Raw genomic sequence first — 27,113 nt, forward strand, 5'->3', positions numbered from 1 at the left:
AATCATTTACAGTTTCAGTACAAAGGTTTAAATGGGAACAGTATTTGTGGATCTCACACTCCCTCTAGTGGTTTTATCCTATTTTACACCTAATATTTTAACAGCATTTTCGAGTTTTACAGCCAAATAGAAAAAGTTAAAACTATTGAGAGAGATGTTTATCGATCTGCCACCGACTTATAAATCGAACCGGACAAATAACAACACAAACCATTATGGGCTAAATCTGTCTTTAATTCAGGTTTGCTTTCCGATCAGCACCGAAATGTTTCCCTGAGCAGAGCTGGCCCTTCACAGGAAGTTGCTGAAAGTGTCTCCTCGTCCGGGATACTCATCTGCCGTCTCGTCAGGAGGAGGAGGAGGAGGTGCAGACGGAGCTGGAACTGGTCCAAAGACATTTGGTTCACTGGTCAGTTAACATACCCTGAATATCACACGGGTGAATATGGACTGACAAGCTGACTGAACTATCCCATCACTAGTTTAAACAGTAACTAACTGTACTGCACCATCACTTGTTAAAACCCACCAATGTTTTCAAATGGGGAGTTGAACTGGTGTCTCCCTCTTGAGAACATCTGTGGAATCAAAGCACAGGAAATGTATCTAGTTATTAAAGGGTTTATTTATGAAGGCTGGTTTGAAATTTAAAAAACAGAAAAATCCCCCCCTCTCCTCCCCTCCTCTTCCTCCTCCCTTGTGTCTGTGTCCTCACCTCCTCACTGGACTCGGAGCTGGAGCTGGAGCTGCTGTCCTTTCCACATTTCAGAGACGCCACCTGGGCCGAGGTGGGGAACACCCTCACCCGGCTGGAGCAGGTGAACGAGGGCTGAAAGGAGAAGGGAGAATATCTTCACCTGCGTCGTAGCACAACGTGTTCCATCGACAAATTCTGTCCCAGTCGATTGTGCCAATGTAAACAATGGGCTGCATCAGTCTGTCAACACGGGTCCTACCCAGAATCTAGATATCAGGCCTTCAGGTTGTGAACGGTATTTTATTTGACATTAAAAACCTCACCACAAGGAATCCCCGTCGGAAGGCACACGTCTGCGGGTCACTCCCGGACGCCTTCTCACACTGCGTCTCTTTAACGCCAAACACCATCAGCAGGTCAACGGTGTTCAGGCCCACGGAAACAACCTGTCGTACATGTGATATGTCATGGTCCCACAACTACCTAGTCTAAAAACCATCCCCCAATTTTAAATGGATTTAAAAATATTAAAGGTGCACTCTCACTCTTTTGACAGAGCTGCGGGTCGCCCGGTAAAGATGGCTGGCGTCATACACTGAGTTGAGCCCTGCCACAGCTGCTGCGAGGCCTCTGTTGGACTGCTCGGAGCTGTACCGCCGCCCGCCTGCGAGTTGTAAAAATGTAATGTAAAACAAAAAAATAGAAAAGGAAATGGCCGTAGTTGCTATATATCGTGGCCGCCACTCACCTGAGGCTCCCAGAGACTGCAGCAGGGCCAAGAGGAGCACGAATGACCTCATCTTGACGAGCACCAAATCAGTTTTCCGCGGTGCTTCGGTGACTTCCCTATAAATAGGTTCAACTTTTGTCCTACCTTCCATAACCCCTGAAAACACCCTCCCTCCAGTGTTCAGCTTCCTCTATGTAACAACCTTTGCTCAGCACTATTGATCCCACAGTGACGGCCCATGTTCAAGGACTCAGATCATGTTTGATAAACTATTTTCTGCCGAGGCTTTGGTTTGTTCACAGAACAGACTGATGACGTCATAGTCCCGTGTAAGGAGGCAGGTTGCTCCGGTTCTGTTAAACACATCCTTAGAATCAGTAAGAACTCACTCTGAATGTTCTTGGCCGTCAACTTTCTATCCCCTAATCCAGATTAGAGTTAATTCACCAGCACAGCGATCGATTGCAATGACCGTTTCCTCCCATCTTTATTTCAATCATCGATATCAAAAATACTTCACATTTTGGGCATGTAGAGATTCTAACAACACAATTTGAATGTCTACACAATGCATTTGTTCCCCATTTATTCACCATATTAAATATTATACTCTTTGAAATCACTTTTTTAACAAAAGCGGAACTACTAACAAAGGATTGAATCCTGTAAAATAAGAAGTACAACTGTCATTTCACAGAAGCTATTTACAAACAACTCGGACAGAACTGCAAATCGTAGCGGGATGATTTGTATTCATCTCAAACAAAAGTCCTTCGGTGTAAACGCCGCCCCAAGTGCAGCCAAGGTGTCAAATATCCCGTGATCACACAACAAAGAGCGAGTCCTCTCTCCTCATCGCTCCAGCGTTCCCATCAGAGGCTCCATAGCAGCGAGGAAGCAGGCGTCAAACTCCTGATCTGAGAAGCGAGCCACCGACTGGCGGGCGTTGCGTCTGAGCTCCAGCCGGCTGGCGGGGGTCATGGCCAGGATCCTCTCTATCGCCTCGGCGTAGCTGTCCTCGTCTTCGGCCAGGAAGCCCGTCTGGCCGCCCTCGAAAGGTATTACAATGTCGAGCTTGGGGCCGCCGGTCTTGTGAGCGAGAATGACCTTCCCTGCTGCCATACACTCCACAACGCCTAGAGGGGGAGGAACAAAATGTAGATGCACTTTTTTAATAATCTAACATGAAAATTTTAATAAGAAAGTGTAAAAATGGAATCAGTTAGATAAAGTACCTATTCCAAAGTGTTCGTTCCACATGGTGTGAAGTCCAATGGTGGCTTCCCCCATTTCGCTCTTCAGCTCCTCGAAGGTCACATTCAGTTTGAACTCCACCTTGTCACCTACACCCAGCTCCTGGCACAGCCCCCTCAGCATGAGCACCCTGTCCTCATCCTCCTGGTTCCTGCACCCGCCGACCAGAACCAGCTTCAGCGCCTCCCTGCCCCCCGCGCCCACTCCCCTCCCGTCCAGCACCTTCTTGAAGGCTCTGATCTGCAGCCGGTGGTCCTTCTCGGGCCGGAACTGCCCGACGGAAACGATCGAGTGCTGCTTCTTGTCTCCGTCCTCCTCCAGTGGGATGTCCAGGAAGGCACTGACGTCGCAGGGCGGGTAGACCACGTGGGTGCGGTTGGGCGCACGCCACAGTGAAAGGATGTGGTCGAGGGTCCAGGAGGAGTTGACCATGATGAGGTCGCTGCAGGAGCCGGCCATGCCGTAGAGCAGGGCGAAGAGGCAGTAGTAGACCACCTTGAAGGCACTCAGGAACAGATTGTTGGTGACGTAGTCTGGGTTGTTGAACCTAGGACATTAATAGATTAATAGAATAGAAGTGTTTTGTCTATCGTTCAAATGGAGAAGGAAACGCCTTTACAGTTGCTGCATTTACTTCTGACCACCAGCAGAGGGCAATAAAGGTAATTCTTGATACCTTTTTGATTAATATAAGAAAACCTGTAAATAGGAAATAGATAGTATTTCAAGAAATCCTTATAATGAAACTATAATATATAAAATACCTGGGGTTCCTCTCTCTCACTACAGACAGCATGTCAGTGCTGACGGTCGGGTAGTGAACGTAGCTCCCCACGCTGCAGCCTCCCAAGTAACGAAACAACGGCAGCGTGAAGGCGTAGCCCATGGAGTCGATATAAAGGTCCGGGACGAACTCCGTCAGCGCCTCCCATCCCAGGAAAATGGAGCCCACGCTCTGTCCCAGCAGGGTGAAGTGAGGAAACAGGCCGGGCTCCACGAGCAGCCGGTGCCTCAGGAAAACGAAGTGAACCGGCCGCGGGAGCACGATGTTGAAGCGACGCTGTGCCCCGTCCAGAATCTGCTGGCCGGTCACACCCTGGTCCCCTGTGTACACCACAAAGTTGATGTCTGCATACCTGTGGAGATGAGGGTTAAGATAAAGAAAGAGTTCACATAAAGAAAAGGTATTTTATTGCCATTAAGTAATTGCTGAGGAAAAAGGATGCATCCAAATTCCCCTTACCTGCTCTGTAGGGATCTGATGGCGCACCAGAGCACCCTCTCCCCCCCACCGCCGGCGTTACAGTATGGGTGGAAGAAGGCCACGGTCGGACGGTTGTCTCTCGCCCGCCGAGCATTCCTGATGCTCTGCAGCCACAGACGCACGGCCAGCACCAGCAGCACCAGGACCGCGATCAGCAGCACACACAGGAACACCAGGGGCAGCAGCAACTTCCACAGCAAGCTGGAACACAGGGACACAAGGCAATGAGTGGAGGGTAACGGCAAATTAGCAAATGTACTATTATCATTATTATTATAATAATAAAATGGCTTCTGCAGGAGGCTGTTCCAGAATCAGACTGAAATCTTCTACTTAAAAATACCTTTGATGCTTTGATTTATTTAAAAGAGGATAAATAATGTTATATAACTATAAGGATATTTTTACAGACACGAGTCAATACAAAATGAGGGAAGTTACATGAACACTAACGAGGGTCAGCTTTGAGTTTGGATTTCGCAGTTTTAATATAACAAAGAAGAAAGCCCGTTTATTTCTAACTTAATTTAGAAGTTATAACCAAGTTAGCTAAATAACCTGAAGTAGTGTTATGCTACATCCGGAGCAGCAGCCAGCGCGCACTACGACACACAACAAGCTAACTGCTAACTTTTAACTTTTACATTTAACATTTGATTAATCCGTTTAAACACTTTTATCAAACAGTTAAAGTATCTTACCCGGTTAACTCGCAGAGGCAGTGGACGAGCTGATCGTGGCCCGACATCTTGACAACACTAACTCAACAACACATCACCTTTGAACCCGTCACTTCCTGTCCTCGGCGTTTCCACACTGTCACTCGCATTTATGTAACGCCACCTAAAGGCGAGGAGTTCCAACTACACTCCAGTTTTCCAGCTTTCAGAGCTAAACACAGTTTAAAAGTTTAGTCTTCATTTATTTCGACATTTTATGAGTTTTACAACTGGTTTAACTGGAGTTGTAGGAGTTGTAGCACCAGATGCACACTGACCTGCTCCCACCCGGCCATGCTGGCTGATCTATGCCCTTTCAAAAAAAGTAAAGTTTAACTTCTAAATAAACACTGGCGATCAATAATGTCTCCCTACCCCCCATGCTTTGAGCAAAGCTGTCATTTCTCGTCTGGATCCTGACACCATGAAGACTCTTGTGCTTTTGTTTATAGTACTGACTGTGGATAAAGGCTACTGCACAGAAACAGGGTGAGTTGGTGTGGTGATTGTTTTTGTTTTAGTTACGGGAATTGACAGTTTAGTTTATTACGTAAGAGCTGTTTTCCACAAAGAAAATGGGTTATGCAAATAAACGTATGTTGTGGTACACGCATGTAAACTCGACGGGTCAACGCACACACCTCACATTTGCCTTCTGATAATATTACAGGTGAAAACACATTTTGTTTATGATTGGTCCACGAGGGTCTCCGTCATTCACAGGGGGGCAATTTATTAATCTGATGTCTCGTCTTCTTGTTACTCAGAGATCAAGTTCTGTCAATCACCCCAACAACACAGGAGCAAGTGGACATCGTGAGGAACGTGTCCACCCAATATGAGGTTAGAAATTGCAATCGTCTTATTCGATTCCGTCCTGCAAATCTTTATGCTGTACTCTCTCTTTACAGACAACTTTATGGCAGCCGGTTTCACATCAGTACATCAAGGAAGAGACGACAGTCCACCTGTTTGTCCCTGCAAACACCTCAGGGGCCGTCAGGGGCCTGCTACACAAACACGCCATCAACCACGAGTATGTCCAGAAACACCCACTCACCAAGGATTACACACAATCTATCATCCCAGCTGTGCAGTCTGTCAACAGGTTGTTTTTTTCCTAGGGTTTTACTGGCAAACACCAACGAGTTGATCGAGATGCAGACGAAGAACGACTCCTCAGACCCACGAAGCAGCTCAACTTTCTACGAGAGATATCACACTCTGGAGGACGTACGCTTTTTCTCTTTATTGACAAATTGACGGCTGTTAACTGCAGGACTATTGCAGTTAATGGACATATTTCAGTTTGCAAACACACTGTCTCCCTTGTAGATCTATTATTGGATAGACAGGATCACACAGGACAACCCCAGCACGGTCAAAGCTATTCTCATTGGCTCCTCAAGTGAAAAGCGACCACTGTATGCTCTAAAGGTAAAATCAACCAACAAGGAATAAACTCTAATGACTATAAGGATGCTCAAGCTGAACTTAAGGAGCATTCTTAGTATTTTCAGGTGCAAAGTGTTTAGAAACTCCCTGTTTTCCAGGCTAAGAGAGAGAAATTAACTGAAATAAATGAAAAATCAAATGTTTGACCTTTCTTTCCTTCGCAGTTGACTCTAAATAACAGACCAAACAAGAAAGCAATGTGGATCGACTGTGGAATCCACGCCAGAGAGTGGATCGCTCCTGCTTTCTGCTTGTGGTTCGTGCACTATGTGAGTATATTAAACCTGCAGCAGTTTGGAAATGTCATGAAGAGTCAGATCAGATCCGCTTCACTTAAAATCATCGTCCTTCCCCCCCACAGTCTTTGTCATATTACAATATAAACCAGGACATTACCAGCATACTGGACAACATGGACGTCTACGTGCTGCCCGTCATGAACCCTGATGGATACAAGTACACGTGGACGACAGTGAGATCACATGCAACACAAGTCATGTTTGGTAAAGCTACTTTAACTGCAGTCTGCAGTGATTTGTTTATTTATTTATTTTCAGAACAGGATGTGGAGGAAGAACCGCTCCGTCAGCAGAAACACCAACTGCTTCGGAGTCGACCTCAACAGGAACTTTGATGCCAACTGGTGCAGTCAGTAATTTCCCAAGATTCCTGCAACAATCTTTTGGCAGCGAAGTCTTAAAACCAAATCCTTACGTTCTCTTATCTTGTTTTATTTCATTATGTGCCACTATTTTGAAAATGTCTTCTTTATTTGCCATAATTCCTTACTTAAAAATCATATATGAATTCCACAGAGATTCATTTAAATGTAGAAATATCCTGACACACATTGAATACTGATACTCAGGACTAGTGTGTATAGTACAAGTGTTGCTGTTCTTCCCAGCTGAGGGGGCGTCTCCTGAGCCCTGCTCCGAGATCTACTGCGGCGCCTTCCCCGAGTCGGAGCCCGAGTCCGAGGCCGTGGCCAACTTCCTGCGCAGCCACAAGAATTCGGTCCAGTTCTACCTCTCCATCCACTCCTACTCTCAGATGCTGCTCTTCCCGTACTCCTGCACCTTGGAGGAAGCGGAGAACCACAGTGACCTGGTGAGTGGGTTCGGGCCAATTTATAAAACAATCAATTGATCCATCAGTAAAAAGAGTTTTACAATCACAGACGCTTACATGTTTCCTGGTTCATTCTGAATGGAGTTTACCAAACAGATGCTCAAATGTGGGATCCTATTTTATGTAAATGCTTTCCCATCTAAATCTGACTTTATAATGCGCGTGTGTGTGTGTGTGTGTGTGTGTGTGTGTGTGTGTGTGTGTGTGTGTGTGTGTGTGTGTGTGTGTGTGTGTGTGTGTGTGTGTGTGTGTGTGTGTGTGTGTGTGTGTGTGTGTGTGTGTGTGTGTGTGTGTTTTACAGCTTGAGATGGCCCAAGAAGCTGCCCAGAAAATCCAAAGATATTACAGGAACATCTATAAATATGGTGCTGGAGCAAAGACAATATGTAAGTATGGAGCTTTCTTTCCAAGCTTGTGTGATGCAGTGACTCTCATGTACTCAAGTGGCGGTGTCTGATCTCCAGACCTGGCTCCTGGGGGTTCTGATGACTGGGCGTACAACCTCGGCATCAAATACTCCTTCACGTTTGAGCTGCAGGACCGCGGGAGTTACGGCTTCCTCCTGCCACCCTCTCAGATTTCCAGGGCCTGTAATGAAGCTATGATCGCTGTGAAGACCATCGCCCTGAAGGTTATTGAGAAAACACAATATCCCACAAGTTCTCCTCGAACTGCCTGAGCCATTGAAGGGTGGAAGTTCAACGTTGAGTCATGTTTGTGAATGAAACCCTACAATTTCTGTACTATCGCTAAATGATCATGATTTTTTTTGTAGCATTCCTACGATATATATTATGGGAATCAATTTTTTTTAGATTCTTTTGAATGTTTGCATATACCATAAACACATATACATGTAAACGGTTCAATAAATTGATTGAAGTTATGGATTAGCTGTCTTCTGTTTATTATAACTAACAGTGCACATGGTATTGCTGTGTCTTGCATATGTAGAAGGTATGAATTAAATAATAAACCTTGTTGTGTGAATGTTATGTTAATAAATAAACTAAACAGAAATAAATAAGCTGTTTATAAAAATATAAAATTTACTAAATAACTTTATATACAGTCTGTCCATACAGTCTAAATTATTTGATGACAATTTGAAAAGCAATAAACGAAATAAATAAAAGTAAATAGACTCTAAAATGAAAAAAATCTCTACATTGTATTTCTTGTAACAGTTTAAAAAGGAATAAACTATCTAAATAAAATAAATAAATAGACTGTATATAAGAATATGAAATATAAAATCATTGCATCCAGTATATTCTAGTTTATAACAATTATAAAATAAATAAACTCATTGAATATTTTAAATACAGTATTATACGTTGCGATGAAAACATTATAAATAAATAAAAATGAATCGCCTGGTGTATAAATATGAATTCTTCGTATAAAGTCTATGGTAACGCCGATGGGTAGTGCGTTTAGATTACCAATAGATGGCGGTAACGCAGCACCCTGGAGTGCAAGCCTCCCCCTAACAAACCAGAGAAGAAGAAGCGGTCGTAAGCTGCGCTCCCTCCGCCACCATGAACGAGCTCCGGGCAGCTTCTGCCTCTGGTTCGAAAGAATAAAGCCTCGTTATTTCTCCACGAGCTGAATCCCCTCGCCGGACCAAAGTAGATGCGACACCGAATCAATATCCTGGGTGAGGCGGCTGTTTGCCCTCCACGCTGCCCGGCAGAGACGCGGCTTGCAGGCGGCTTCGAGGCCCCCGCGCTGCGATAGAGCACCATTAGCCCCCTGGCTGGCTAACGTTAGCATTAGCATCCACTCGCTTGTGCTCGCCAGTATGAGTCACGCCGAGTTAAACACCGTTAGCCTCTAACTGGCTGGGTTTTAAATAAACCCCGTGTGGACGCGAGACACAAACAATTACGTTAAACTCGTGCGCTTAGCCTGGAAACGTTAGCTAACGTTAAGCTAGCTAGCATTAAGACTAGCCTGAGAGAAGTTAGCAGCAGCACAGGACAACAACAGAACGTCTACTTTTGTGTTTTACACGCGTTCGTGTGCGGAAACCGATTTGAAAGCTGTTGCAGCAAGAACGTCAGAGTACTAACTCCAATGTTTGCGTCTCAGTCGTAGCTCCATGTGCTAACATGTGTGTCTTTGCACTCAGAATGAATGAAGTGAGGAATGGACGTGCACCCGCCAGCGTTGTACAGTTGTACGTTGTGTTTTTTTAATGCCTTTAGTCCATTAACTTGTATTTATAACATTCCTACCGAGAGTGGACTTGTGCTGTTGCAGATGACGCCACGCAGACATGTCACGAAGCTGTGTTTTTCATTCAGTCCTGCAGAATGTCCAAGATCAGGCGGAAAGTAACAGTGGAGAATTCAAAGACCATATCTGACAGCAGCAGCACCACGACCAGCAGCACCAGCAACCCCGCCGCCCCCTCCCGCCGGCCCAGTGTGTTCGAAAGACTCGGTCCCAGCACTGGGAGTAATGCTGCTGATGTATGTATGACGTACACTGCACACACATGAATGCCACCTGGGGTTTCCAGAGTTTTTATAATGCTTGTGTTGTGATTTATTGTTCACCCCTCTTTGCAATGTGTGAAATCACAGATCAGCGTAGGCCGTTACCGTGAATCGTCCCAGTCTCGGTTAAGTCAGTGGATGTTGCTTTGTCTCATTAATCTCTGTGTTTGTCCCTTTCAGAGTCACTGCAGAAATTGGTTGAAGACTGGTAATTGCAGTTACGGCAACACTTGTCGCTACACACATGGAACTCAGCCACGGGCCAAAGGATTTAGCTTCAGCAGGTAAGACTGCTCGCACACACCGCTCCCTTTTTTGCCTTTGCCATGTGGATTGTTGTTGGATTTTTGTCCATATCTACTTGGATGTATGATCTGTACAGTTGCTTCACAACATGTCTGTGTTTTCTTTTCTTTGTTTTTGCGACAATGTCTCAGGTCAACCGAGAGGCCCACAGGTGATCTGCGGGAGAGGATGAAGAATAAAAGACAGGATGCTGACCCAGAAAACCTGAAGCGTGACGTAGACGAGCCCGCATCCCCGACAGCAAGAGTGAGTTCTCTGACATTTGAAAGTAGTCATCTGTCGGTGAATGTGTAGGTATAGACTCTATTTTAAATGAAGAAATGGCTTTGGTGGACTTGAATTGTGTATTGAGCATTTAGTCTATGTAAACAAGAGGAAGCAGAGGATTTGATGTCGGGGTCATTCCAACATCAGTGTGTATGTCCCTATGTGCAGCAGAGAGACTCCTCCAGAGGCCGACACAGGGAGAAGGAGGACATAAAGATCACAAAGGAACGCACTCCAGCCAGTGAAGAAGAGCCCACAGAGTGGGAAACCAATCGAGAAGGTTCACTACCTTGATTTGTTTAATGGACAAGTGACCTGATGAATTGTCAGCGTCGTAAATGCTCTTCAGTTGATTTTGTGGTTTAATGTAACCTTAATATTATTAATGTGGTCTCTGACTTGATTTACAGACTCAGATATCGGTGACTACGACTACGAGTTATCCCTAGAAATGAAGCGCCAGAAGATTCAACGCGAGTTGATGAAACTGGAGCAGGAGAACCTGGAAAAGAGGGAGGAGATTGTCATCAAGAAAGAAGAGACCCCCGCCAAAACGAGAACCACCGCCTTGCCGAAGGTGTGCAGTCATGAGTTTCTCCCTTTTTTCAAAATTTCCTCCAGGGGGATTCAGTGCATTGAGGTATGGTCTATACGTGGGACTCTTGATCAGATTGTTGTCCCTCCCCTCAGGCCTCCCCAGAGCAGTTGAGCTCCAAAGATTCACCGTCACCAAGGAAGTCCGGTGGCTCCCCGAAACACAAAAGTGGAACCAAAGGGCCAGGCTCTGGGAAGAAAGAGAAGAAGGCGTCCATATCCTCACCTGTTTCAGAATCTACCAGGTGTGTCTTTTTGTTCAATTCTTTTGGTCTAGTAAGCGAGATATCCTGAAAATTATTCCGAAGATTTTGGCAATATTTTATGAAAATGTTGTCCATTTAGATGTCAACAATTTGAGCCGTTTCAATCTTTTTCCAACCAGGTCTACAAAAGGGAGCCATAGTAAAAAGAAAGGACCTCGTACCCCCAGTCCTCCTCCACCAGTCCCTCTGGACCTCCCCGTGGTTGGGAAGAAACACAAATGCAAGCACAAAAACAAGGAGAAGTCTGAGGAAAAGCCGAAGGAAGGGAAAGATCGGGGACGAGATACAGAGAAACACAAAGAGAAGAAGGAGAAACGCAGGTATATTGTGGACCTATCGTGGGTTAACTGCTACTGCAAACAATTCTCTTCAGTTATCCAGCTCAACTTGTAATCCTCATTCTTTTGAATCTGAACTTTTTACAGAGACCGATCAGACAGTTCCCACAAAGCCAAGCGGTCGGTGACATCAGAAGAGCCTTCTCCCTCCAGATGTCCTTCGCCCACAGTGCGGAAGAAATCCACCTCTCCTAAAGCTTCGTCCCATAAAACCTCAGTGCTGGTCTCCCCTCCTCGCAGGTAAGCACATGTGAAATAAAATATAGTCTTAAATGTCTTCCATTATTCACTTAAATCAGTAAATTATGGGCAGGGAAACACTCATTTATGTTCTCGCTGCAGGTCTCCCTCTCTTCCACGCCACCAGCGGACCCCTACTCCTCCCCGCCACCACTCCCCTTCGTCCCACTCTGGCTCCTCTGCCCAGCGTCACTCACCGTCTCCTCGCCGGCGTCGCTCCTCCTCTCCCACCTACCACCGGAGCAGTGCTGCAGCAGGCTCCTCACCACAGAGCTCCAGGCGCTCCAGGTCACCTCCGGCCTCCCACGACGCCTCGTCGCCCCGACGCCGCTCTGACAGATCAAGCCCTGGCCGGCAGCACTCCAGGGGCCGCGAGAGGAGTCGTGGTGACCGAGAGAGGAGTCCGCCCGCCCAGGAGCGCAGACATGAGCACAGAGATGGTATCGGTATAATTGTGTTGTTTTACTGTTTTGGTCTTGTATCTCTCTGTTATATACTTCTTTTCCACCTTGTGCCATGAGGCTGTAAAGGCAAATCCAATCACTGGGTAAGTAATGTGTGTCTTTTCCAAACAGACAGCCGCAGCAAGCGAGAGAAAGACAGTGTCCGTGACGACCGGGACTATGACTCGGAACAGGTCTCATCACGTGACGACAGGGAGACCAGGGAGGCTCGTGAGCGACGGGACACTCGCGATAGAGGACGGGAAACCGTCCGCGACCATCGAGACAGCAGGGACGTAAAGGACTCCAGAGAGAGCAGGACAGACACCCGGTCCAGTCGAGAGTCCCTGGAGCGGCGGGATCGCGAGCGGGAACGAGAGAGGGACCGGGAGAAGGACAGAGATCGAGAGAAGGAGCGAGAGAGGGAGAGGACTGATACTTACAGGAAGGAGGAACCCGCTCAGGACGACAGGAGTTATGGGAGAGGACATGGACGTGAAGATGGAGGGAGAGCTGAAGGGAGGACTGAGAACAGGACAGACAGAGCTGAGAGGAACGGAAGAGGGAGAGGGCGTACAAATGAAACATCTGATAAAGGTAATAACTAACATTGCATTTAGCTTTTATATAATTTGCAGCCACTGACAAACTCCTACACTGTGTTCCTTTTTTTTTCTTACTGTATTTTATCATCCGTCAGGCTCAAACAGAAACTCCAGAGGTTCCCAACTGGAAAGTACCCACGAGAACTGGGAGTCCCGAAGCAGTGTGGCGCGAGAGAGGAGTGTGGAGAGGAGCACAGATCGCAGCGCTACCGAAAGAAGCTCGGAGAGGGGCTCAGACCGAGATCGCTATGATGGTGACAGAAGAGAGCAGGCCCGGGACTCCTCCTATGACAGGAGAGGAGGGCACGGAGAGCGGGATCGCAGAGACAACCGAGAGAGAGGTGGGGGTTTGCTTTATTTGAAGCCTGTGTATTGTATTTTACAATATTATATTAGTATTGTAGTATTGTATTTTTTTTAATTGACAAAAAATTTAAACTTTCTGTTTTCCCAGATCAAAGAGCAGCTTCTCCAAACAGACACCAGGGGAGATCAGAGGAGCCTGAGAGGGAGGACAGGAGAGACGAACGCAGGACAGATAGAGTGGAGGAGAGACGAGACGACCGGACCCGCGAGCGAGAGAGAGAGCGGGAAAGGGAACGGGAGAGGGAGAAAGAGAAGGACAGAGAGAGGGAGAGGGAGAGGGAAAAGGAGCGAGAGAAGGAGAGGGAGGCTGCAGAGAGGGAGCGGGCCAGGGAGAGGGAGCGCGAGCGGGAACGAGAGAGGGAGCGGGAACGGGAGCGTGAGGAGAGGGAGAGAGAGAGGGAGCGGAAGGAGCGAGAACGGGAGAGGGAGCAGCGGGAGCGAGAGCGAGAGAGGCAGCGGGAATGGGAGGAGAGGGAGAGAGAGAGGGGAAGGGAGGAGAGGCGGGAGAGGAGAGATGACACCAGGGAGGAGCGGCCTGTTCGAGACACCCGGGACGATCGCAAGACGAGGCACGTTTCCACTTAATCTATTTCTCTTGTGTACTTTACCACAGTATTCAAACTTCACAGGTGTACTGATCAAATCTTTTATTTCCTCCTTTAGTCGTAAGAGGCCCAGGCCTGAGAGCAGCCCGAGCCCCCGTGCCAGCCCAAAGCGAGCAGCCAGGGACCTCAGTCCGGCGGACAGCGACGGCTACAACAGTGGAGAAGACAAAAGTGAGCGCCCGATTGTCCGAGGGCAGGCCAAGCTCCACCCACAGCCCCTCCTCCCCAGCCCAGTGTGTCCGCCTCCATCTGACAGTAGGCAAAATCTTTTTTGAAGGGACACACTCCTGTTTGATGGGGAATGCGCTTCTCGTATAATGCACACACTGGAATTCACTTTGAACTATTTAAAGTTTAGTTTTCCTTGGTACAGCTTGTACTTTGTCTTGTCTACTTCTGTGGGGCTTTTTCACACATCCCAGTATTAGCTGTCTCTTTTATTACCAATTAAATTGATCAATTTTAAAACAAAGTACACAAAAAAATTAAATTGTGCTGTCCCATGGATACAATGAAAAACAGAACCATTGTTGAATCTTAAGAATTAGTCTTCATCTGTCTTAAATGAACCTTTGAAGGACTAAGTGTAGTCATGTGACTGTTCTGTGTCCAGGTGGCGATAAGCACCGTCTGCTGAGCCAGGTGGTGCGACCCCAGGAGCCCCTGCTGCGTTCTCCACCGAAGCCGGCTCCTTCTGATGACAAGCCCAGTCACTGGAAGGATGAGGAGCGCAGAGGAGCCGTGGACAAACGGGAGGCACGCAGTCGACATGAAGACGTTGAGCCTCGTGTGGACCGCAACAGAGGAGGCGATAGGCGTGGAGATGACCTTTCGAAAACTCTGCCGGACTCCCGTGTCAGAGGCAGAGACCAGCGAGAATCCACGCCTCCTCCTCCTCCTCCTCCACCTCCTCCTCCTCCTCCAGTCCTCGCCACCAGCAGCGAAAACACAACTGGAAGCCAGTCCCACGAGGAAGGCAAGAAGAAGACCAAGTCACTGAGGAAGGGGCTGAAGAAGGGTCGCAAAGATGAAGAGATAAACACTGGCAACATTTTAGCTCCAGTAGGGGACCGTTTTAACATTGAACCCCCAACTGGTGCTCCTGCAGATCCTCCTCCAGCCTTGCACTCACCCAGGAAAGTTCCCAAGAAGAAGGCGCTTGACAGAAAGAGGAAACGCTCGCGAGGAGCAGAGTCCGATGTATCTGAGGAGGATACTGCAGCCCATCAGCCACATAATAAGAAGAAGAGGGGTCCCCGGACCCCACCACCCTCAATGAGGCCTGATAACCGTGCTACTGTAGTCAGCGCAGAGCCGTCTCCACTACCAAAAATGGACAACTTCAGTGACTGGTCAGATGAGGAGGTCACAGCTCCCCTGGCTCCTGCTGAGCCTCTTAGGAGAAGTGCTGGTCCTCGGCTGGGCAGGGACAGGGAGAGGTGTAACCCCCCACCCATTGCCCCGCTACTCCCCCAGGATCCGCCAATGCTTCTGCAGACTTTGACTCCACAGCCTCTCATGTCCCAGCCTCTGCTCCGCAAACCTCCTCCAGAGCAGACGCGCAGCAGCAGCATGGGAAGCAACCAGAGCCGCACATCATCTCGACGCCTGAGATCACCTTCTAACGAGTCCGCACACCGCGAGGACCCCCAGGGTCCACGATCCCGCCGGGGAAGGCAGCCGGGCACCAACTCCCGCGACCGGGAACGAGAGAGGGAGAGAGAGAGGCCGGTTGTAAATGAGCCTCCTGTGGTGGCTGAGAGGAAATCTCGAATTGACCAGTTGAGGAGAGGAGAGCCCAGCCGCAGCACCTCATCAGGTAAACTCACACTAACAAACACATCATGGAATCATAGTTCCTTCTTGCCAAATGCATCAAGGAACAGTACAGACAACGAAACAGTATGTTACTCATTTAAAACCCTAACGTTCTCTGTTGTCTCACAGACCGGCAGGATTCTCACAGCCACAGCTCTAGACGCAGCTCTCCTGACTCCGAGAGACAGACCAGATCCAGGTCCCGCGCCGGCTCCTACGACAGTAGAGAGCGGGAGAGAGAACGGGAGCCGTTCGAGCGGGAACGAGACCGAAAGGACCTCCGGCCTCCTCCTCCCCAACAGCCGCAGCAGCAGCAGCCCCTGCTTCTCCAACAGCCCCTCCAACAACCACGAGACTGGGAGCCAGAACCAAGGGACTGGCCCAGCAGGGGACGAGAGCCCCTGCTCATACGTCCCAGCCGTGAACCTCCTCTCCTGAGGGAGCGTGACATCAGGGACAGGGAACGCTTGCTCCCTGAAGGACTCATACAGCAGCATGAGCGGGAAAGGGAGCGGGAAAGGGAGCGGGAGAGAGACAGTAGAGGCGAAAGGGGCGGCGATCGAGAGAGGATGATGATGATGGACCTGCCGCCCCACGGGGACCTCAGGCCTGTAGGCCGAGGGGACCTGAGGGGAGAAATGAGAGGAGACATGAGAGGAGACCTGCGAGGGGACATGATGCGGCCGGACAGGAGCGAATATGAGCCTCTGTTGCCAAGAGAAGCCTTTGGCCCACCTGAGCCCGAGAAAGCCAGCAACAGTCACCATCTCATGGGAGAGCCACGGGAACGGGAGCTGGAGAAGGCAGACAGCATTGACGGTAAGATGATAAAAGCATGTCTGCGTTTCAGTGTCACCTTTTTTTCCAATTTCCAGCATGGGTTTAAAGGAATCTGTGTGTGCTGTGTTCTCAGGAGACCACGACGGTAAAGAAGAGGATGGCCAGTCAGTGCCATCTGTTGGCGAGGAGTATGAGCCAATCAGTGATGACGAGCTGGATGAAATTCTGGCTGATAGTCAGAAAAAAGAGGATCAGCAGGACGATGAAAAAATGACAGGTAACAGGAAATACCTTCACTATGGAAAATATTGGACTATTATGTAAATAATAACAGACAATAAAACCAAAAAGATCTACCTTGGAAAATGAAATCCCCATTTCTACGACCCGACAGGTCCTCTGGATGTGATCGATGTGGACTGGTCCAGCCTGATGCCCAAACAGAAGCAGGAACCCCGGGCAGCAGGGGCAGCGCTGCTCCGATTCACCCCAGGGGCCGTGCTTCTTAGGACGGGCATCTCCAAGCGACTCGCCGGGCCCAAGCTCCTGGAGCAGGTCAAAGAGGTGTGCAAGTCTGAGATGGACGACCCTAAAGGTGAGAGTTTGGACACTGTTGAACCATAAATTCACAACATAATTACATGTTTTAAATCAGCAAAACTCAGCATTTTTATTAGTTTATAATCGGGATAATGTTGATTTCTTTTGTGTGATCCATTCGTCTAAAACTTGCGTTCACCTCCATCTTTCCAGAGGCCGACAAGCTGTTTGAGCATGACCTTGGGGCCTTGAACATGGCGGCCCTGAACAGGCGGGTGGAGCGGGCAGGTTTGCTGACCAACCTTGGGCCCTGCTGCAAGGCCCTGTGTGCCCGCAGAGACTTCGCCATCCGTCGGCAGCTGTTAAAAAATGACAAGGTAGATAAATGAATTCAGTTCTCCCCTTTTCTGTGTTGATCGTCGCCATTTTCTCCCAATAAACCCCCTTAAATCTCTTGATCTTGTTTTCTCCCTCAGGGCCTAACCAAGCAGTACCCCACTACGCCCGTAGTAGACAACGAGCTGCTGCAGATGAGCATGCGTCTCTTCAGAAGGACCGTGGCTGCCCAGGCTTCGGCCCCGGAAAGGCCCGACAGTGGGTCGGCGCCGGCGGCCGAGGTTTCTGCAGCCGGTAGTGGTGGTGGTAGTAGTAGTAAGCTCAGCACAGCTCAGCCTGAGGTGTGTGTGTCCTGAAAGAAATGAGCTTAGCAAGTAAAAGACTTCTAAGCCTTCACCTCTCTTAAACTCTGAATCTCTCTTCCCCATTGCATTACATACACAGCCTTTTTAGATACGAGAGAAAATAAAGAAAAACGGCAAATTTGTGGATTTCAGTTATGCTTAACATGTTTTTGACGACCTGCAAGTGCTGTGCCATAAACTATTGGACATTCTAGCCTATGGAGACGTGTCATGAACCGCGTACGAGAAACGTACAACATGTGAAATGATGTCATGAATTTTTTTTGTGTGCATTACAGTATTTTAGAGCATCTTTTTAATTGTCCATTTCACCTGCCTAACCAAGTTCAGATGACTTGTTTTCATATATTGTGCATTGGTTTACAACAACTGTGCATTAAAATGGTTAGATGTTGATTTCTGTAACGGGTCTTTTGCTTTGTATGAAGTGACTGTGCAGCCTTCAAATAATGTGACACTTGAAGTTGTGATGACTGTTTTTTTTGGGGGGGTTGTTTCCATCATATCACAAAATATCTGCAGCACAAATCTCCAGAGACGTTACTGATCAGCAACACTGAAAGTGAGACATCCTGCCGGGACTTGAATGAATGTTTTCTCATGAACAAGCACTGCCAAACTATTCCTCCACTGTTAGATGTTACAACTGTGAGTTTGTGGAAACTGTTGCTTTTTTTTTTTTTTTGCTTCATGTATTTGTGTTGAATAGTTCAGCAATGTCGTCCTGAAAAGACAGAACACTGCGGAATGCCAGATCGCCAACACTGCCATGTGGGAGGACTCGCCGCAAACAGCCCACGCCGTCCAAAAAGGAGCCCCAGTGCTCCCAATAGGAAAAGACACTAGTGCTTAGGTAAAAAAAGAAAAAATGGCTGAAGATAATTAATTTGAACTTGACATCTCACTTGTGTGTCATAGTGCTTCTTCATCCAGAGTCACAGTTTAAAAAAAAAAAGTATGTTGGAATAAACATGCTGTGAGAATTCAGAGGACAAATCATGAACAGAATCACAATGGATAAAATGCCGTTAACGTAGAGAAACCTGGATTTAACGTGACCCCCTCCTCCTGGTCATCAGACTGTGACCTGAAACCTCAGTGACATTACGGACGCAGAGACGCTGGGCTCTGATGAAGCCTGAGATCTCTACGATGTCTGCAGACACTTTCCCAGCGTGTTTCTTTCTCATGGCAACATGTGCGAGTAACGATATCTGGGTTCACACTGTATTTCAATTTTACTGTACAATAAATGTAGAATGACATTTTGCCAAGTTCAAACCAGGTGCTAGATTAAAATCCAGATTAAATTGCTTTAAGATGAGCTATGACGATAATTACCAGCTGCGGACTTTAGCATTTTTTTAGGTAAGTACTACTGTGTATGACTGCAGCCACGTAAAGCTTGTGTTACCTTTATGAATGAGTGATAGATAAAGAATCCTCACTCCTACAGTCTAGAGAGGAAGTTCTACATCCAGGATCTATACTTCAATACTCTAAAAGTTTTTATGTCTTGTGTTTTATCATTTATATGAAAAAAAAACACTGTTATTTGATACAAGTGTTTCAGGAGAGCCAACAGAAAGAGAGGAGCTGTCTCATCTGGTTACACCTCATCACAAAAATATATATTTATTATATTGTGAATGGGGTAAAGATTATATTCTGTCTAACTGATTCAAAACCTTGTGTGTATAAACATGAATTATTATTTTTGTATTAATTCTGCCGATCACATAATTGTCAAAGACTGAATTAAAGACTTTCAGCGCAAATACTATCAATTTAACTTGTATTTGTATAACATGTTTCTATATGTTGTGTAAATAGTCTTAATGGCTACAGAATGTTATTTTGGTTAAATATAGAACATGTTCTTAAGACATTGACTGGTTCAACTATTTTCTAAATATAAAAGATGATAACAAATGACAGATTGTAAAACACTGTTTATTTTGAACCTTATTTTTTTACTGCTTGTTACTTGGTTCCTTTATTGTAGTTTTTGGAAGAATTATTGTTTTCATGTGAATTGTGTCATATGATTCAATAAACGGGAAAAAAAGATTGAAAACTGTATATAATACCCAAGTTTATTTCATTTTCTGTTTAGTTTGGTTCTGACATATTAACCAGTGTTGGACAGTATCAACACTAGGAACCTTTGTGCGTGCGCCGCTGTTGTTGACGAGAAACGGACTGGTTTCCTTTACCCACAATCCTCGGCCGTTGATCCGTCCTTCCGGCTTCCGTCTCAACTCCGAGTCGATGTGAGTATTTTCTCCGGGGTTTTATTTCCCTCCAATCTGACGCCATCCTGCCACATTAAAGCTGTAATTCACCAAACATCACGTATAACTACACATATGATCGCTCTATCGTGTTATATCTGAGAGTTTTGATGCGGTTGAAAGTCGATAAATGTGATTAAAGAGGGCGGATGGTCGCGCTCGGATCCACGGAGCCCGGGTGGCTCCCAGCTGCCATTGTGGCTCATTCGTGTTTGTGCTGTCTGACCCACAGACGTGTCTTATTGTCAAATAGTTTAAATAATGGTGACCGTGTGAATTAGTTTAATTCTTCATTCGTTCTCCCGTGTTTACGCTTTCGTGTAAAATAACGTAAGCCCCGCGTTAGCTTAGCCAAAGTTGACGTTAGCACTCGTTTCTCGTCAGAAATACTGGTGTCGGCTAGCGGTGCTAGCGCCAGACATGCTAACGTGCTCTCGTATACTAATGCTAGTTTGTTGCTCTGCAGATGGCCCCAACTAAGAAAGGAGAGAAGAAGAAGGGGCGTTCAGCCATCAACGAGGTGGTGACCAGAGAGTACACCATCAATGTGCACAAGCGCATCCATGGAGTGTGAGTACTGGGATCAGGGCACTGGGGGCTGTGGCCATGTGGACTTAAATGCACTTAAGTTAGTGTTAATGCATCTGATGTCAGTTTTAAATGATGCTCAGGTCTTTCTATTTAGATTTGTTTTAAGGTGAGTTTGCAAACAGGGATAGAAACATGTGTGTCAGTGCTGAACACTGAAAAGTGCAGGTATACATTAGTTTTGCTTGGTGTCACAACAAATAATCACTCATTTACATTTGACACACAACAAACATTTCAGTGTCTTATAATAATAGTATAAAGATCCAGTGAACTGAGGACTTGAAGTGTTATTGTTTGACCAGTGTCAGCATCTCTCTTTAATGCTGGTGATGTCTTGCAGGGGTTTCAAGAAGAGGGCCCCCCGTGCCATCAAGGAGATCCGCAAGTTCGCGGTGAAGGAGATGGGAACTCCCGATGTGCGCATTGACACTCGTCTCAACAAGGCAGTGTGGAGCAAGGGTGTCAGGTGAGATGATACCGTCCGTGCTCTTATCTGAAGAATCAACAGGCCGCTTACAACAGCTTTAAGTTCAATTTCTAACATGTTGTTTAGGTGTGTCATTGAATGCAATGAGTAAATGCCACTTGTTTGAATGCAACAGGTGTAATGTAGAGAAACAAACTAATTTGCATCTGTTGGCTTAGATTTTGTCGTCGTATTGATTTTTTTATTTACTGGCAACTATATTTCACACAATATTTTGATGGAAAAACAGTGATGTGAAAATGCTGCTATCACTCAGCCCGACCATCAGCTCAGACGTATAAGAAGCTTTAAATATTTTTGCTTAGATCACTTTATCTTAAGAAAGGCCCCCCCCTTGACCTACCGCTGTGGTTACAGCATCTTGTTTATTGGGACATTTTGTTAGGTCGCTCAGTTTGAGAATGTTTTGACACTTACTTGGAGTCATGGCACAACTGCTGGCCTGTGAAGTTTGCAGCAACATATCAAATAGCTCACATTTGTATCTATTGCGTCGTTTTGCAGGAACGTGCCGTACAGGCTACGCGTACGTCTGTCCAGGAAGCGTAACGAGGACGAGGACTCTCCCAACAAACTGTACACCCTGGTCACGTACGTTCCTGTCACCACATGCAAAGGTAAACGCACTGTTCATGGACTTCTCCATTCAAATAATGAAGCAAAAAGTACATTTCCTTGACCCCTCACTCTCCCTTTTCCCCAACAGGTCTGCAGACAGTCAATGTTGATGAAAACTAAATTTGTCCCCTCTGAGAGTGGAATAAATAAAACAAAAAGAGCTCTTGTTTTGTGTCTTTCTTTCTGATTCTGCAGTCGACTGAATGTCTGATTTGGGTTGTGTCTTAGGTTTATCTTTATATTACAAATGTTCCAACAGTAACCTGGTAATAAGTAGTAGCATGGTTATTTGTGACGTAATCCTCGACCGACTGACCCAGTTTTGGCACGTCTACCTTAAAAGTGATGCTTTGTTTTAGTTGTCAGTAGTATGGAATCCTTATACAATTTAAAGGAAAAAAAAAAAGGGACAGTTGAGGTCATCCAGATGTTTTGAGCACTTATGGACAGTCAGTCACAGATTTATCACAAACAGCAGGTAGGAAATGCACAGGTTGTTCAAAGATTGCAGATTTACTGCTTTGCCAAATAATGCATCCTCCTCCCAGGTCTCTTTTCTGACACTTTGGGGTCAAACACTTTTCCAAGCTGATAATTTGGGCTGTTTTGACTTTACATTTAAAATATTAATACACTTTCTAGTCTTAAAAAGGAAGAGGATGAAAATCTCAGCTATTAATCAAATAATACATTCATAACTTTATTTCTAGAGATCTATAAACAGAATAGCTTTTTTTTTTTAATGCTGAAATTACATGGCAGCAGCTCTTCAACACTAACACTTAAATCAAAGTGTGATAGGAAAACGTGTTTTAGTTCAGGCATAATTTCATGGAGTTTGGTATTTTTCCACATTTCAACGAACTCAGACCAATAGCAAGAAAATGCGTCTTTAACTGGGTCTAATAAATAATTAACTCTAAACATTCATGAACAATACACATCGGATCATTAATAAACACCAACAAAGGAGATTATATAAATTGGGTATAGTTACAGGCGGAACTCGGGACTACACCGGGTCCTGTTCCTAACACGGAAGTAGGCGTGGCATCATGGAAACTGGGTTAAAGAAGAACAAACAAGGCGCAGCAGCAGGTTCAGCGTCTCTCCCAGAGTTTGTGCAGCTTTGAAGTAGATGTAACTCCAATAAGAAGGTAAGAAGAAGAAGAGGAGAATAATGTGTCTGTTGACTTTCACATGCGAAGCAAGAAAAACTAGCGTAGTACAAGTTGTCTGGGAGGGTCAGGTATGGCTAGTTGGTGAGCTAACTACAAGTTACCTTCATTAAATACAGTTTACAGTTAGGCTACTGGGTGCGAATGAGTTAGCATATGGTGGCTAACAATAACAGTCTAAACGCAGTAATGTAATAATAATCATAAACTATTGAATTAGCAGCTAAGCAAGGATGCACATGTAGCTAAGCTAACTCCATAACTTAACAGGGATATAACGTAGTGAGGTGCTAGCAAACCTTAAGGCAAGGTGACAGGTGTAGCTAATGGAAGGCTAACTCTCATAACTAACAGTTAGCTTCATTAAATACAGTTAACAGTGGCTGCTGTGTGTGTGAATAAGTTTGTGTTAGCATTTGGTGGCTAACAATAACAAAGAAACTTAGTGTAGTAATGTTAGCTTTTGGTCATAAGCTATCACATTAGCAGCTATGCAGGGATATATATATAGATATATATATCTATATATATATGTGTGTATGTGTGTGTAGCTAACTCTATAACTTGACACGCACATAACGCAGTGAGGTGTTAATAGACATCTACGTGGGGGGTGCTAGTGTTAGCAATAGCATGCTATCCCAGGTAAAGCCTCCATGTGTGTGCAGGTGGGAGCTCGGCACAGTGTTTCCATGGCCCTCGGCTGACGTGCGGAGCGATGCGGCCCCACTGGCTGCTCCTCGGGGCTTGCGGCTGGGTGCTGCTCATCCTCATGTTCGTCAGCAAGTTCATCAGCTACAGAGCCGTGGATGGTGAGCTGCTGTGTCCTGTCGTAGTCCGCCATTTGTTCTAGATACAATGTTCAACCAGCTCTGATTTGCTGTTTTCAGATTATGGAGAGAGGGTGGGTGGTCAGAGTTGGACTCTACCAGGCGCCAAGGTGAATCAACCCATAGCAGATTCCAGCCAAGAAAAAGCTGCCCCCCAACCTTCAGATCAGGTGACTAATTTTAAAAAAGTTCTAACTAAACTAAGAACAATCATGTTAAAAACAAGGCTATCGCTCACATTAGTGTTGTGTTTGTGTGTTTCAGCCGACTGAACAGCCCACAGTGACAGATTGGCAGTCAGTCACCGATAAGCGGAATGAGCTGCTCTCGGCCATGTGTAAGAACAGCAGCCTCAGGAATTTAACTCATGTCTCCATCAGCAAGTTCGTCCTGGATCGCATCTTTGTCTGCGACAAACAGAAGATCTTGTTCTGCCAGACGCCTAAAGTGGGAAACACGCAGTGGAAGAAGGTCCTCATTGTGCTCAATGGTAAGTGTGGACTGGACAAAGGGAGTAACAATCAGGGATTCAAGTTCTTTGTTCCAGAAACTCTCAGCCAATCCCTGGTGAACTATGTGATGGGGGACTAAGTTTTTTCTGCAGAGCAGCTCATCTGAGTTAGTTTGATCTGCTCTGAGGATGTTCTGAGTCAAGTGCATGCATGGTGAAGGAAAAATGGAAACAGGCAAATACAGAGCTGGGGCAAAAGATTGATGTTTTGCATTAATTTATATTTATCTTAAAAAATCAGGGATGAAAGGGGCTGAGTTGAATAAAATAGTCAATAAGTGCACAGTTTGATTTATACACCGTCGTCTGCGACACAACATTATTTAGCAGAATTTAATTTCCTTAATGGATGCTAAAGTGCTGAAATCCTATTTGTTAGATTAAAAATATAGAATATGTTTATTCAGTTGTAACCCGATGGGGACAAAGTGCTGCTGGCAGCAGGGAATGAAACTATAGATCAAATGGATAAAGATTTATGATTGTAACCTCATTGTCTGATCCAGCAACAGCCAAATGATTGTAGTGAATTGCAGTTGCAAGAGCGTCCAGGTTTAAAACTGAGTGCATCTTCATGTATCTATTTTTTATCTAAAAATTGACGTCATCTTAATGTCCAGAGACTCAGTGTTTGAAAGACAGTGTATGGACCTTATTTTTAGCTCAGGATGAAGACTAAAAATATGATATTTTATAATAAAGGATTGACTGATGAACATCAGTTATGATTTTATGGGTTGGCTGCACACAAATGGGTAAAGTATTACAGCAATGCTCTAAATATTTCAAGGGTGAAGGTGCGTTTGTTTTGTTTGCTGATTAAATCAATGATTTATGTTGTTGTTGTCTGCAGGAGGATTCTCCGATGTGAATGAGATCCCAGAAAACCTCGTTCACGACCACGATAAGAACGGCCTGCCCCGCCTCTCATCACTCACACCACAGGAAATAACTCACAGGTTAGTTTGGAGTTTTGGTGATAAATGATGACTGAAAACGAACAGTGTGAATTGATTGGCTTACATTTGGGTTTAATGTAAAGGGCTAGATTTATTTAAAGATTTTCTGATGGTCAATAAAAGTGCAGAAATGCTCATTGTTCTTCTCTGACTGTTTACCCCTGAAACCTTCTTTAACAGATTAAACACCTACTTTAAGTTCTTCATTGTGAGGGATCCTTTTGAGCGGCTCATTTCTGCATTCAAGGACAAGTTTGTGAAGAACCCTCGCTTCGAGCCTTGGTATAAACATGACATTGCTCCCGCCATCATCCGCAAATACCGCAAGAGCCACCGCGACAGCAGCCTCGCCGCGTCTGGCCTGCACTTTGACGACTTTGTCCGTTACTTGGGTGACGTGGAGGGCCGTCGCCGCTTGGACCGGCAGTTTGGCGAGCACATTATTCACTGGGTGACTTATGCGGAGCTGTGTGCGCCGTGCGAAATACACTACAGCGTGGTTGGCCACCACGAGACATTGGAGCAGGACGCCCCCCACATCCTCAAAGCGGCCGGCATTGACAAGCTGGTGTCCTACCCGTCCATCCCTCCTGGCATCACCCACTACAACAGGTCCAAGGTCGAGCACTACTTCTCCACCATCGGCAAGCGAGACATCCGGCGTCTCTTCGCACGTTACCAGGGGGACTTCCACCTGTTTGGTTACCCGAGCCCAGACTTTCTACTGGACTAAAAATGATTAATAGTGACTAAAATGTTTTCATATGAATTGTCTCAACATCTTTGGCTCACTGAGACAGAGGTGTATCGTAGCTGAGCGACTGAAAAGGCTTGTATGCAGTAGATGGCGCACTGTAACCTTGTTGCTCTTATTTTAACCACCTTTGTTGGAATAACTGACCGGCTGTGGCGATGCTGCCTATATTTGCAGTCGCTGGAAAAGTGCTGCCTCATATTCGAATATTTAAAAGTGCTGTTACAGAGACGGGAGCTGGAACTGACAAAAAGGTCAATTTAACGATCAAATCCAGGTCAAATAGAGAAAACCTTTGCTACCTTTTATATTTATGACAGTTATATGTCAGAGACTCTTATAATGCCAGGGATACAGGCCCGAGACCCTGTAATGTAGCTATCATATTGCACTGTAGGGATCACTTGTTACAATGACTCATCCTGTCAATGAAAGCTGTGAACAGTGCTACGACGTGTTTCTTCAAATTAGTCTTTTCTGTACCTCTTGCGCTAGACAAACGCTATGATGTGTGTATCAGGGAGTAAAGCATGATTTTAACGACTGATTAATGATCTTTACGACCATTTTTCAACTTTTCTATCTTTATCATTGATTTTTGCTTTATTTGAGGCATACTAACGTTTCTATTACACTAAATTATTCTTAAAATGTCATTAAATTGCATCAAAATGGTAAAAAACAGACCAGAAGACCTTGGTCGCTCCCTGATTCAAAACTGTAGCTGCTGTTCTTGTCGCTCTGCCTCGTTCACTCCATTTATCGGCTCTGGGATGTTGAAGGAAAAGTTGGTACTGGATTTTTAAAGGCTTGTTTGTTTTTTTTCTATAACAGAAAGGTACTGTGTAAATGTTCTTAACATGACCTGCAACTCAACATTTGTATTACATGTTGCTATTTATAATATTAACTTTCTGACTAGTGGCTCAAAGAATCGTCTCGGTTGTAAGACGCTGCAGCCACCTGGAGACCGTTTTGAACGACGGGTTAGTAATAAAGCTCCATGTGGAAGAGTCAGATTTTAAATTTCTTTGTGTGTGTATTTTGTTGTTTTTTGCTGCAATAATATCCCATCCCCACGAGGTGGCAGTGTAAGCCATTTTTAAACTTTCCTGCTCAGTTACCACAAACTGCTCAGCACACAGACTAAATGTCACCACACACACTTGAACCATGGGAATCAGGGCAAAACAGTGACTTCATCGCTGTGTGTCAGCAGAAAACAGTCCGGGCCAGTGGGAGGAGAGGAGGGATTTTCTTTATCGGTG

The 27,113-nt window shown here is 45.8% G+C and overlaps 6 protein-coding genes across 8 annotated transcripts; 4 read left to right on the forward strand and 2 right to left on the reverse strand.

Moving 5' to 3' along the window:
• Nucleotides 1-213: 213 nt before the first annotated feature.
• spp2 (secreted phosphoprotein 2) lies at nucleotides 214-1,605 on the reverse strand. Of its 2 annotated transcripts, none has more exons than XM_034612306.1 (6): nucleotides 1,446-1,605; nucleotides 1,245-1,361; nucleotides 1,021-1,145; nucleotides 716-829; nucleotides 530-578; nucleotides 214-377 (listed from the first exon to the last, which is right to left on the reverse strand). In XM_034612306.1, the coding sequence occupies exons 1-6, from the start codon at nucleotides 1,576-1,578 to the stop codon at nucleotides 292-294; spliced, it is 624 nt and encodes a 207-aa protein (XP_034468197.1). In that variant the 5' UTR covers nucleotides 1,579-1,605; the 3' UTR covers nucleotides 214-291. The 2 variants fall into 2 exon arrangements, with proteins under 2 accessions (XP_034468197.1, XP_034468188.1); XM_034612297.1 differs by having other exon boundaries at nucleotides 214-383; nucleotides 1,021-1,143; nucleotides 1,243-1,361.
• Nucleotides 1,606-1,885: 280 nt separating this feature from the next.
• Nucleotides 1,886-4,788, reverse strand: alg11 (ALG11 alpha-1,2-mannosyltransferase). The gene is made up of 5 exons (XM_034612230.1): nucleotides 4,647-4,788; nucleotides 3,925-4,146; nucleotides 3,446-3,817; nucleotides 2,663-3,228; nucleotides 1,886-2,563 (listed from the first exon to the last, which is right to left on the reverse strand). Exons 1-5 carry the CDS (start codon nucleotides 4,691-4,693, stop codon nucleotides 2,280-2,282), a joined length of 1,491 nt encoding a protein of 496 aa, XP_034468121.1. The 5' UTR covers nucleotides 4,694-4,788; the 3' UTR covers nucleotides 1,886-2,279.
• Nucleotides 4,789-4,998: 210 nt separating this feature from the next.
• On the forward strand, nucleotides 4,999-8,140 carry cpb2 (carboxypeptidase B2 (plasma)). Its single transcript, XM_034612254.1, has 11 exons — nucleotides 4,999-5,153; nucleotides 5,432-5,507; nucleotides 5,576-5,700; nucleotides 5,789-5,897; nucleotides 6,000-6,101; nucleotides 6,284-6,388; nucleotides 6,481-6,591; nucleotides 6,677-6,767; nucleotides 7,027-7,229; nucleotides 7,552-7,636; nucleotides 7,715-8,140. The coding sequence occupies exons 1-11, from the start codon at nucleotides 5,089-5,091 to the stop codon at nucleotides 7,927-7,929; spliced, it is 1,287 nt and encodes a 428-aa protein (XP_034468145.1). The 5' UTR covers nucleotides 4,999-5,088; the 3' UTR covers nucleotides 7,930-8,140.
• A 618-nt stretch (nucleotides 8,141-8,758) lies between these two features.
• zc3h13 (zinc finger CCCH-type containing 13) lies at nucleotides 8,759-18,017 on the forward strand. Of its 2 annotated transcripts, XM_034611013.1 has the most exons (21): nucleotides 8,759-8,910; nucleotides 9,385-9,432; nucleotides 9,560-9,727; nucleotides 9,935-10,038; nucleotides 10,192-10,306; nucleotides 10,496-10,607; nucleotides 10,738-10,904; nucleotides 11,018-11,166; nucleotides 11,307-11,507; nucleotides 11,613-11,765; nucleotides 11,868-12,205; nucleotides 12,341-12,805; nucleotides 12,909-13,154; nucleotides 13,268-13,748; nucleotides 13,843-13,955; nucleotides 14,398-15,603; nucleotides 15,732-16,421; nucleotides 16,516-16,659; nucleotides 16,777-16,977; nucleotides 17,136-17,299; nucleotides 17,399-18,017. In XM_034611013.1, exons 3-21 carry the CDS (start codon nucleotides 9,569-9,571, stop codon nucleotides 17,612-17,614), a joined length of 5,424 nt encoding a protein of 1,807 aa, XP_034466904.1. In that variant the 5' UTR covers nucleotides 8,759-8,910; nucleotides 9,385-9,432; nucleotides 9,560-9,568; the 3' UTR covers nucleotides 17,615-18,017. The 2 variants fall into 2 exon arrangements, with proteins under 2 accessions (XP_034466904.1, XP_034466913.1); XM_034611022.1 differs by lacking the exon at nucleotides 9,385-9,432 and having other exon boundaries at nucleotides 9,935-10,025; nucleotides 10,188-10,306.
• Nucleotides 18,018-19,857: 1,840 nt separating this feature from the next.
• rpl31 (ribosomal protein L31) lies at nucleotides 19,858-21,771 on the forward strand. The gene is made up of 5 exons (XM_034610240.1): nucleotides 19,858-19,896; nucleotides 20,384-20,487; nucleotides 20,849-20,974; nucleotides 21,500-21,612; nucleotides 21,702-21,771. Exons 2-5 carry the CDS (start codon nucleotides 20,384-20,386, stop codon nucleotides 21,731-21,733), a joined length of 375 nt encoding a protein of 124 aa, XP_034466131.1. The 5' UTR covers nucleotides 19,858-19,896; the 3' UTR covers nucleotides 21,734-21,771.
• An 850-nt stretch (nucleotides 21,772-22,621) lies between these two features.
• Nucleotides 22,622-26,379, forward strand: chst10 (carbohydrate sulfotransferase 10). Its single transcript, XM_034610250.1, has 6 exons — nucleotides 22,622-22,770; nucleotides 23,460-23,603; nucleotides 23,682-23,791; nucleotides 23,886-24,111; nucleotides 24,986-25,091; nucleotides 25,272-26,379. The coding sequence occupies exons 2-6, from the start codon at nucleotides 23,510-23,512 to the stop codon at nucleotides 25,822-25,824; spliced, it is 1,089 nt and encodes a 362-aa protein (XP_034466141.1). The 5' UTR covers nucleotides 22,622-22,770; nucleotides 23,460-23,509; the 3' UTR covers nucleotides 25,825-26,379.
• The last annotated feature ends 734 nt before the right edge of the window (nucleotides 26,380-27,113 follow it).

The sequence above is a fragment of the Hippoglossus hippoglossus genome, chromosome 2, assembly GCF_009819705.1.
Source record: "Hippoglossus hippoglossus isolate fHipHip1 chromosome 2, fHipHip1.pri, whole genome shotgun sequence".
In the NCBI taxonomy this organism is placed as follows: domain Eukaryota; kingdom Metazoa; phylum Chordata; class Actinopteri; order Pleuronectiformes; family Pleuronectidae; genus Hippoglossus; species Hippoglossus hippoglossus.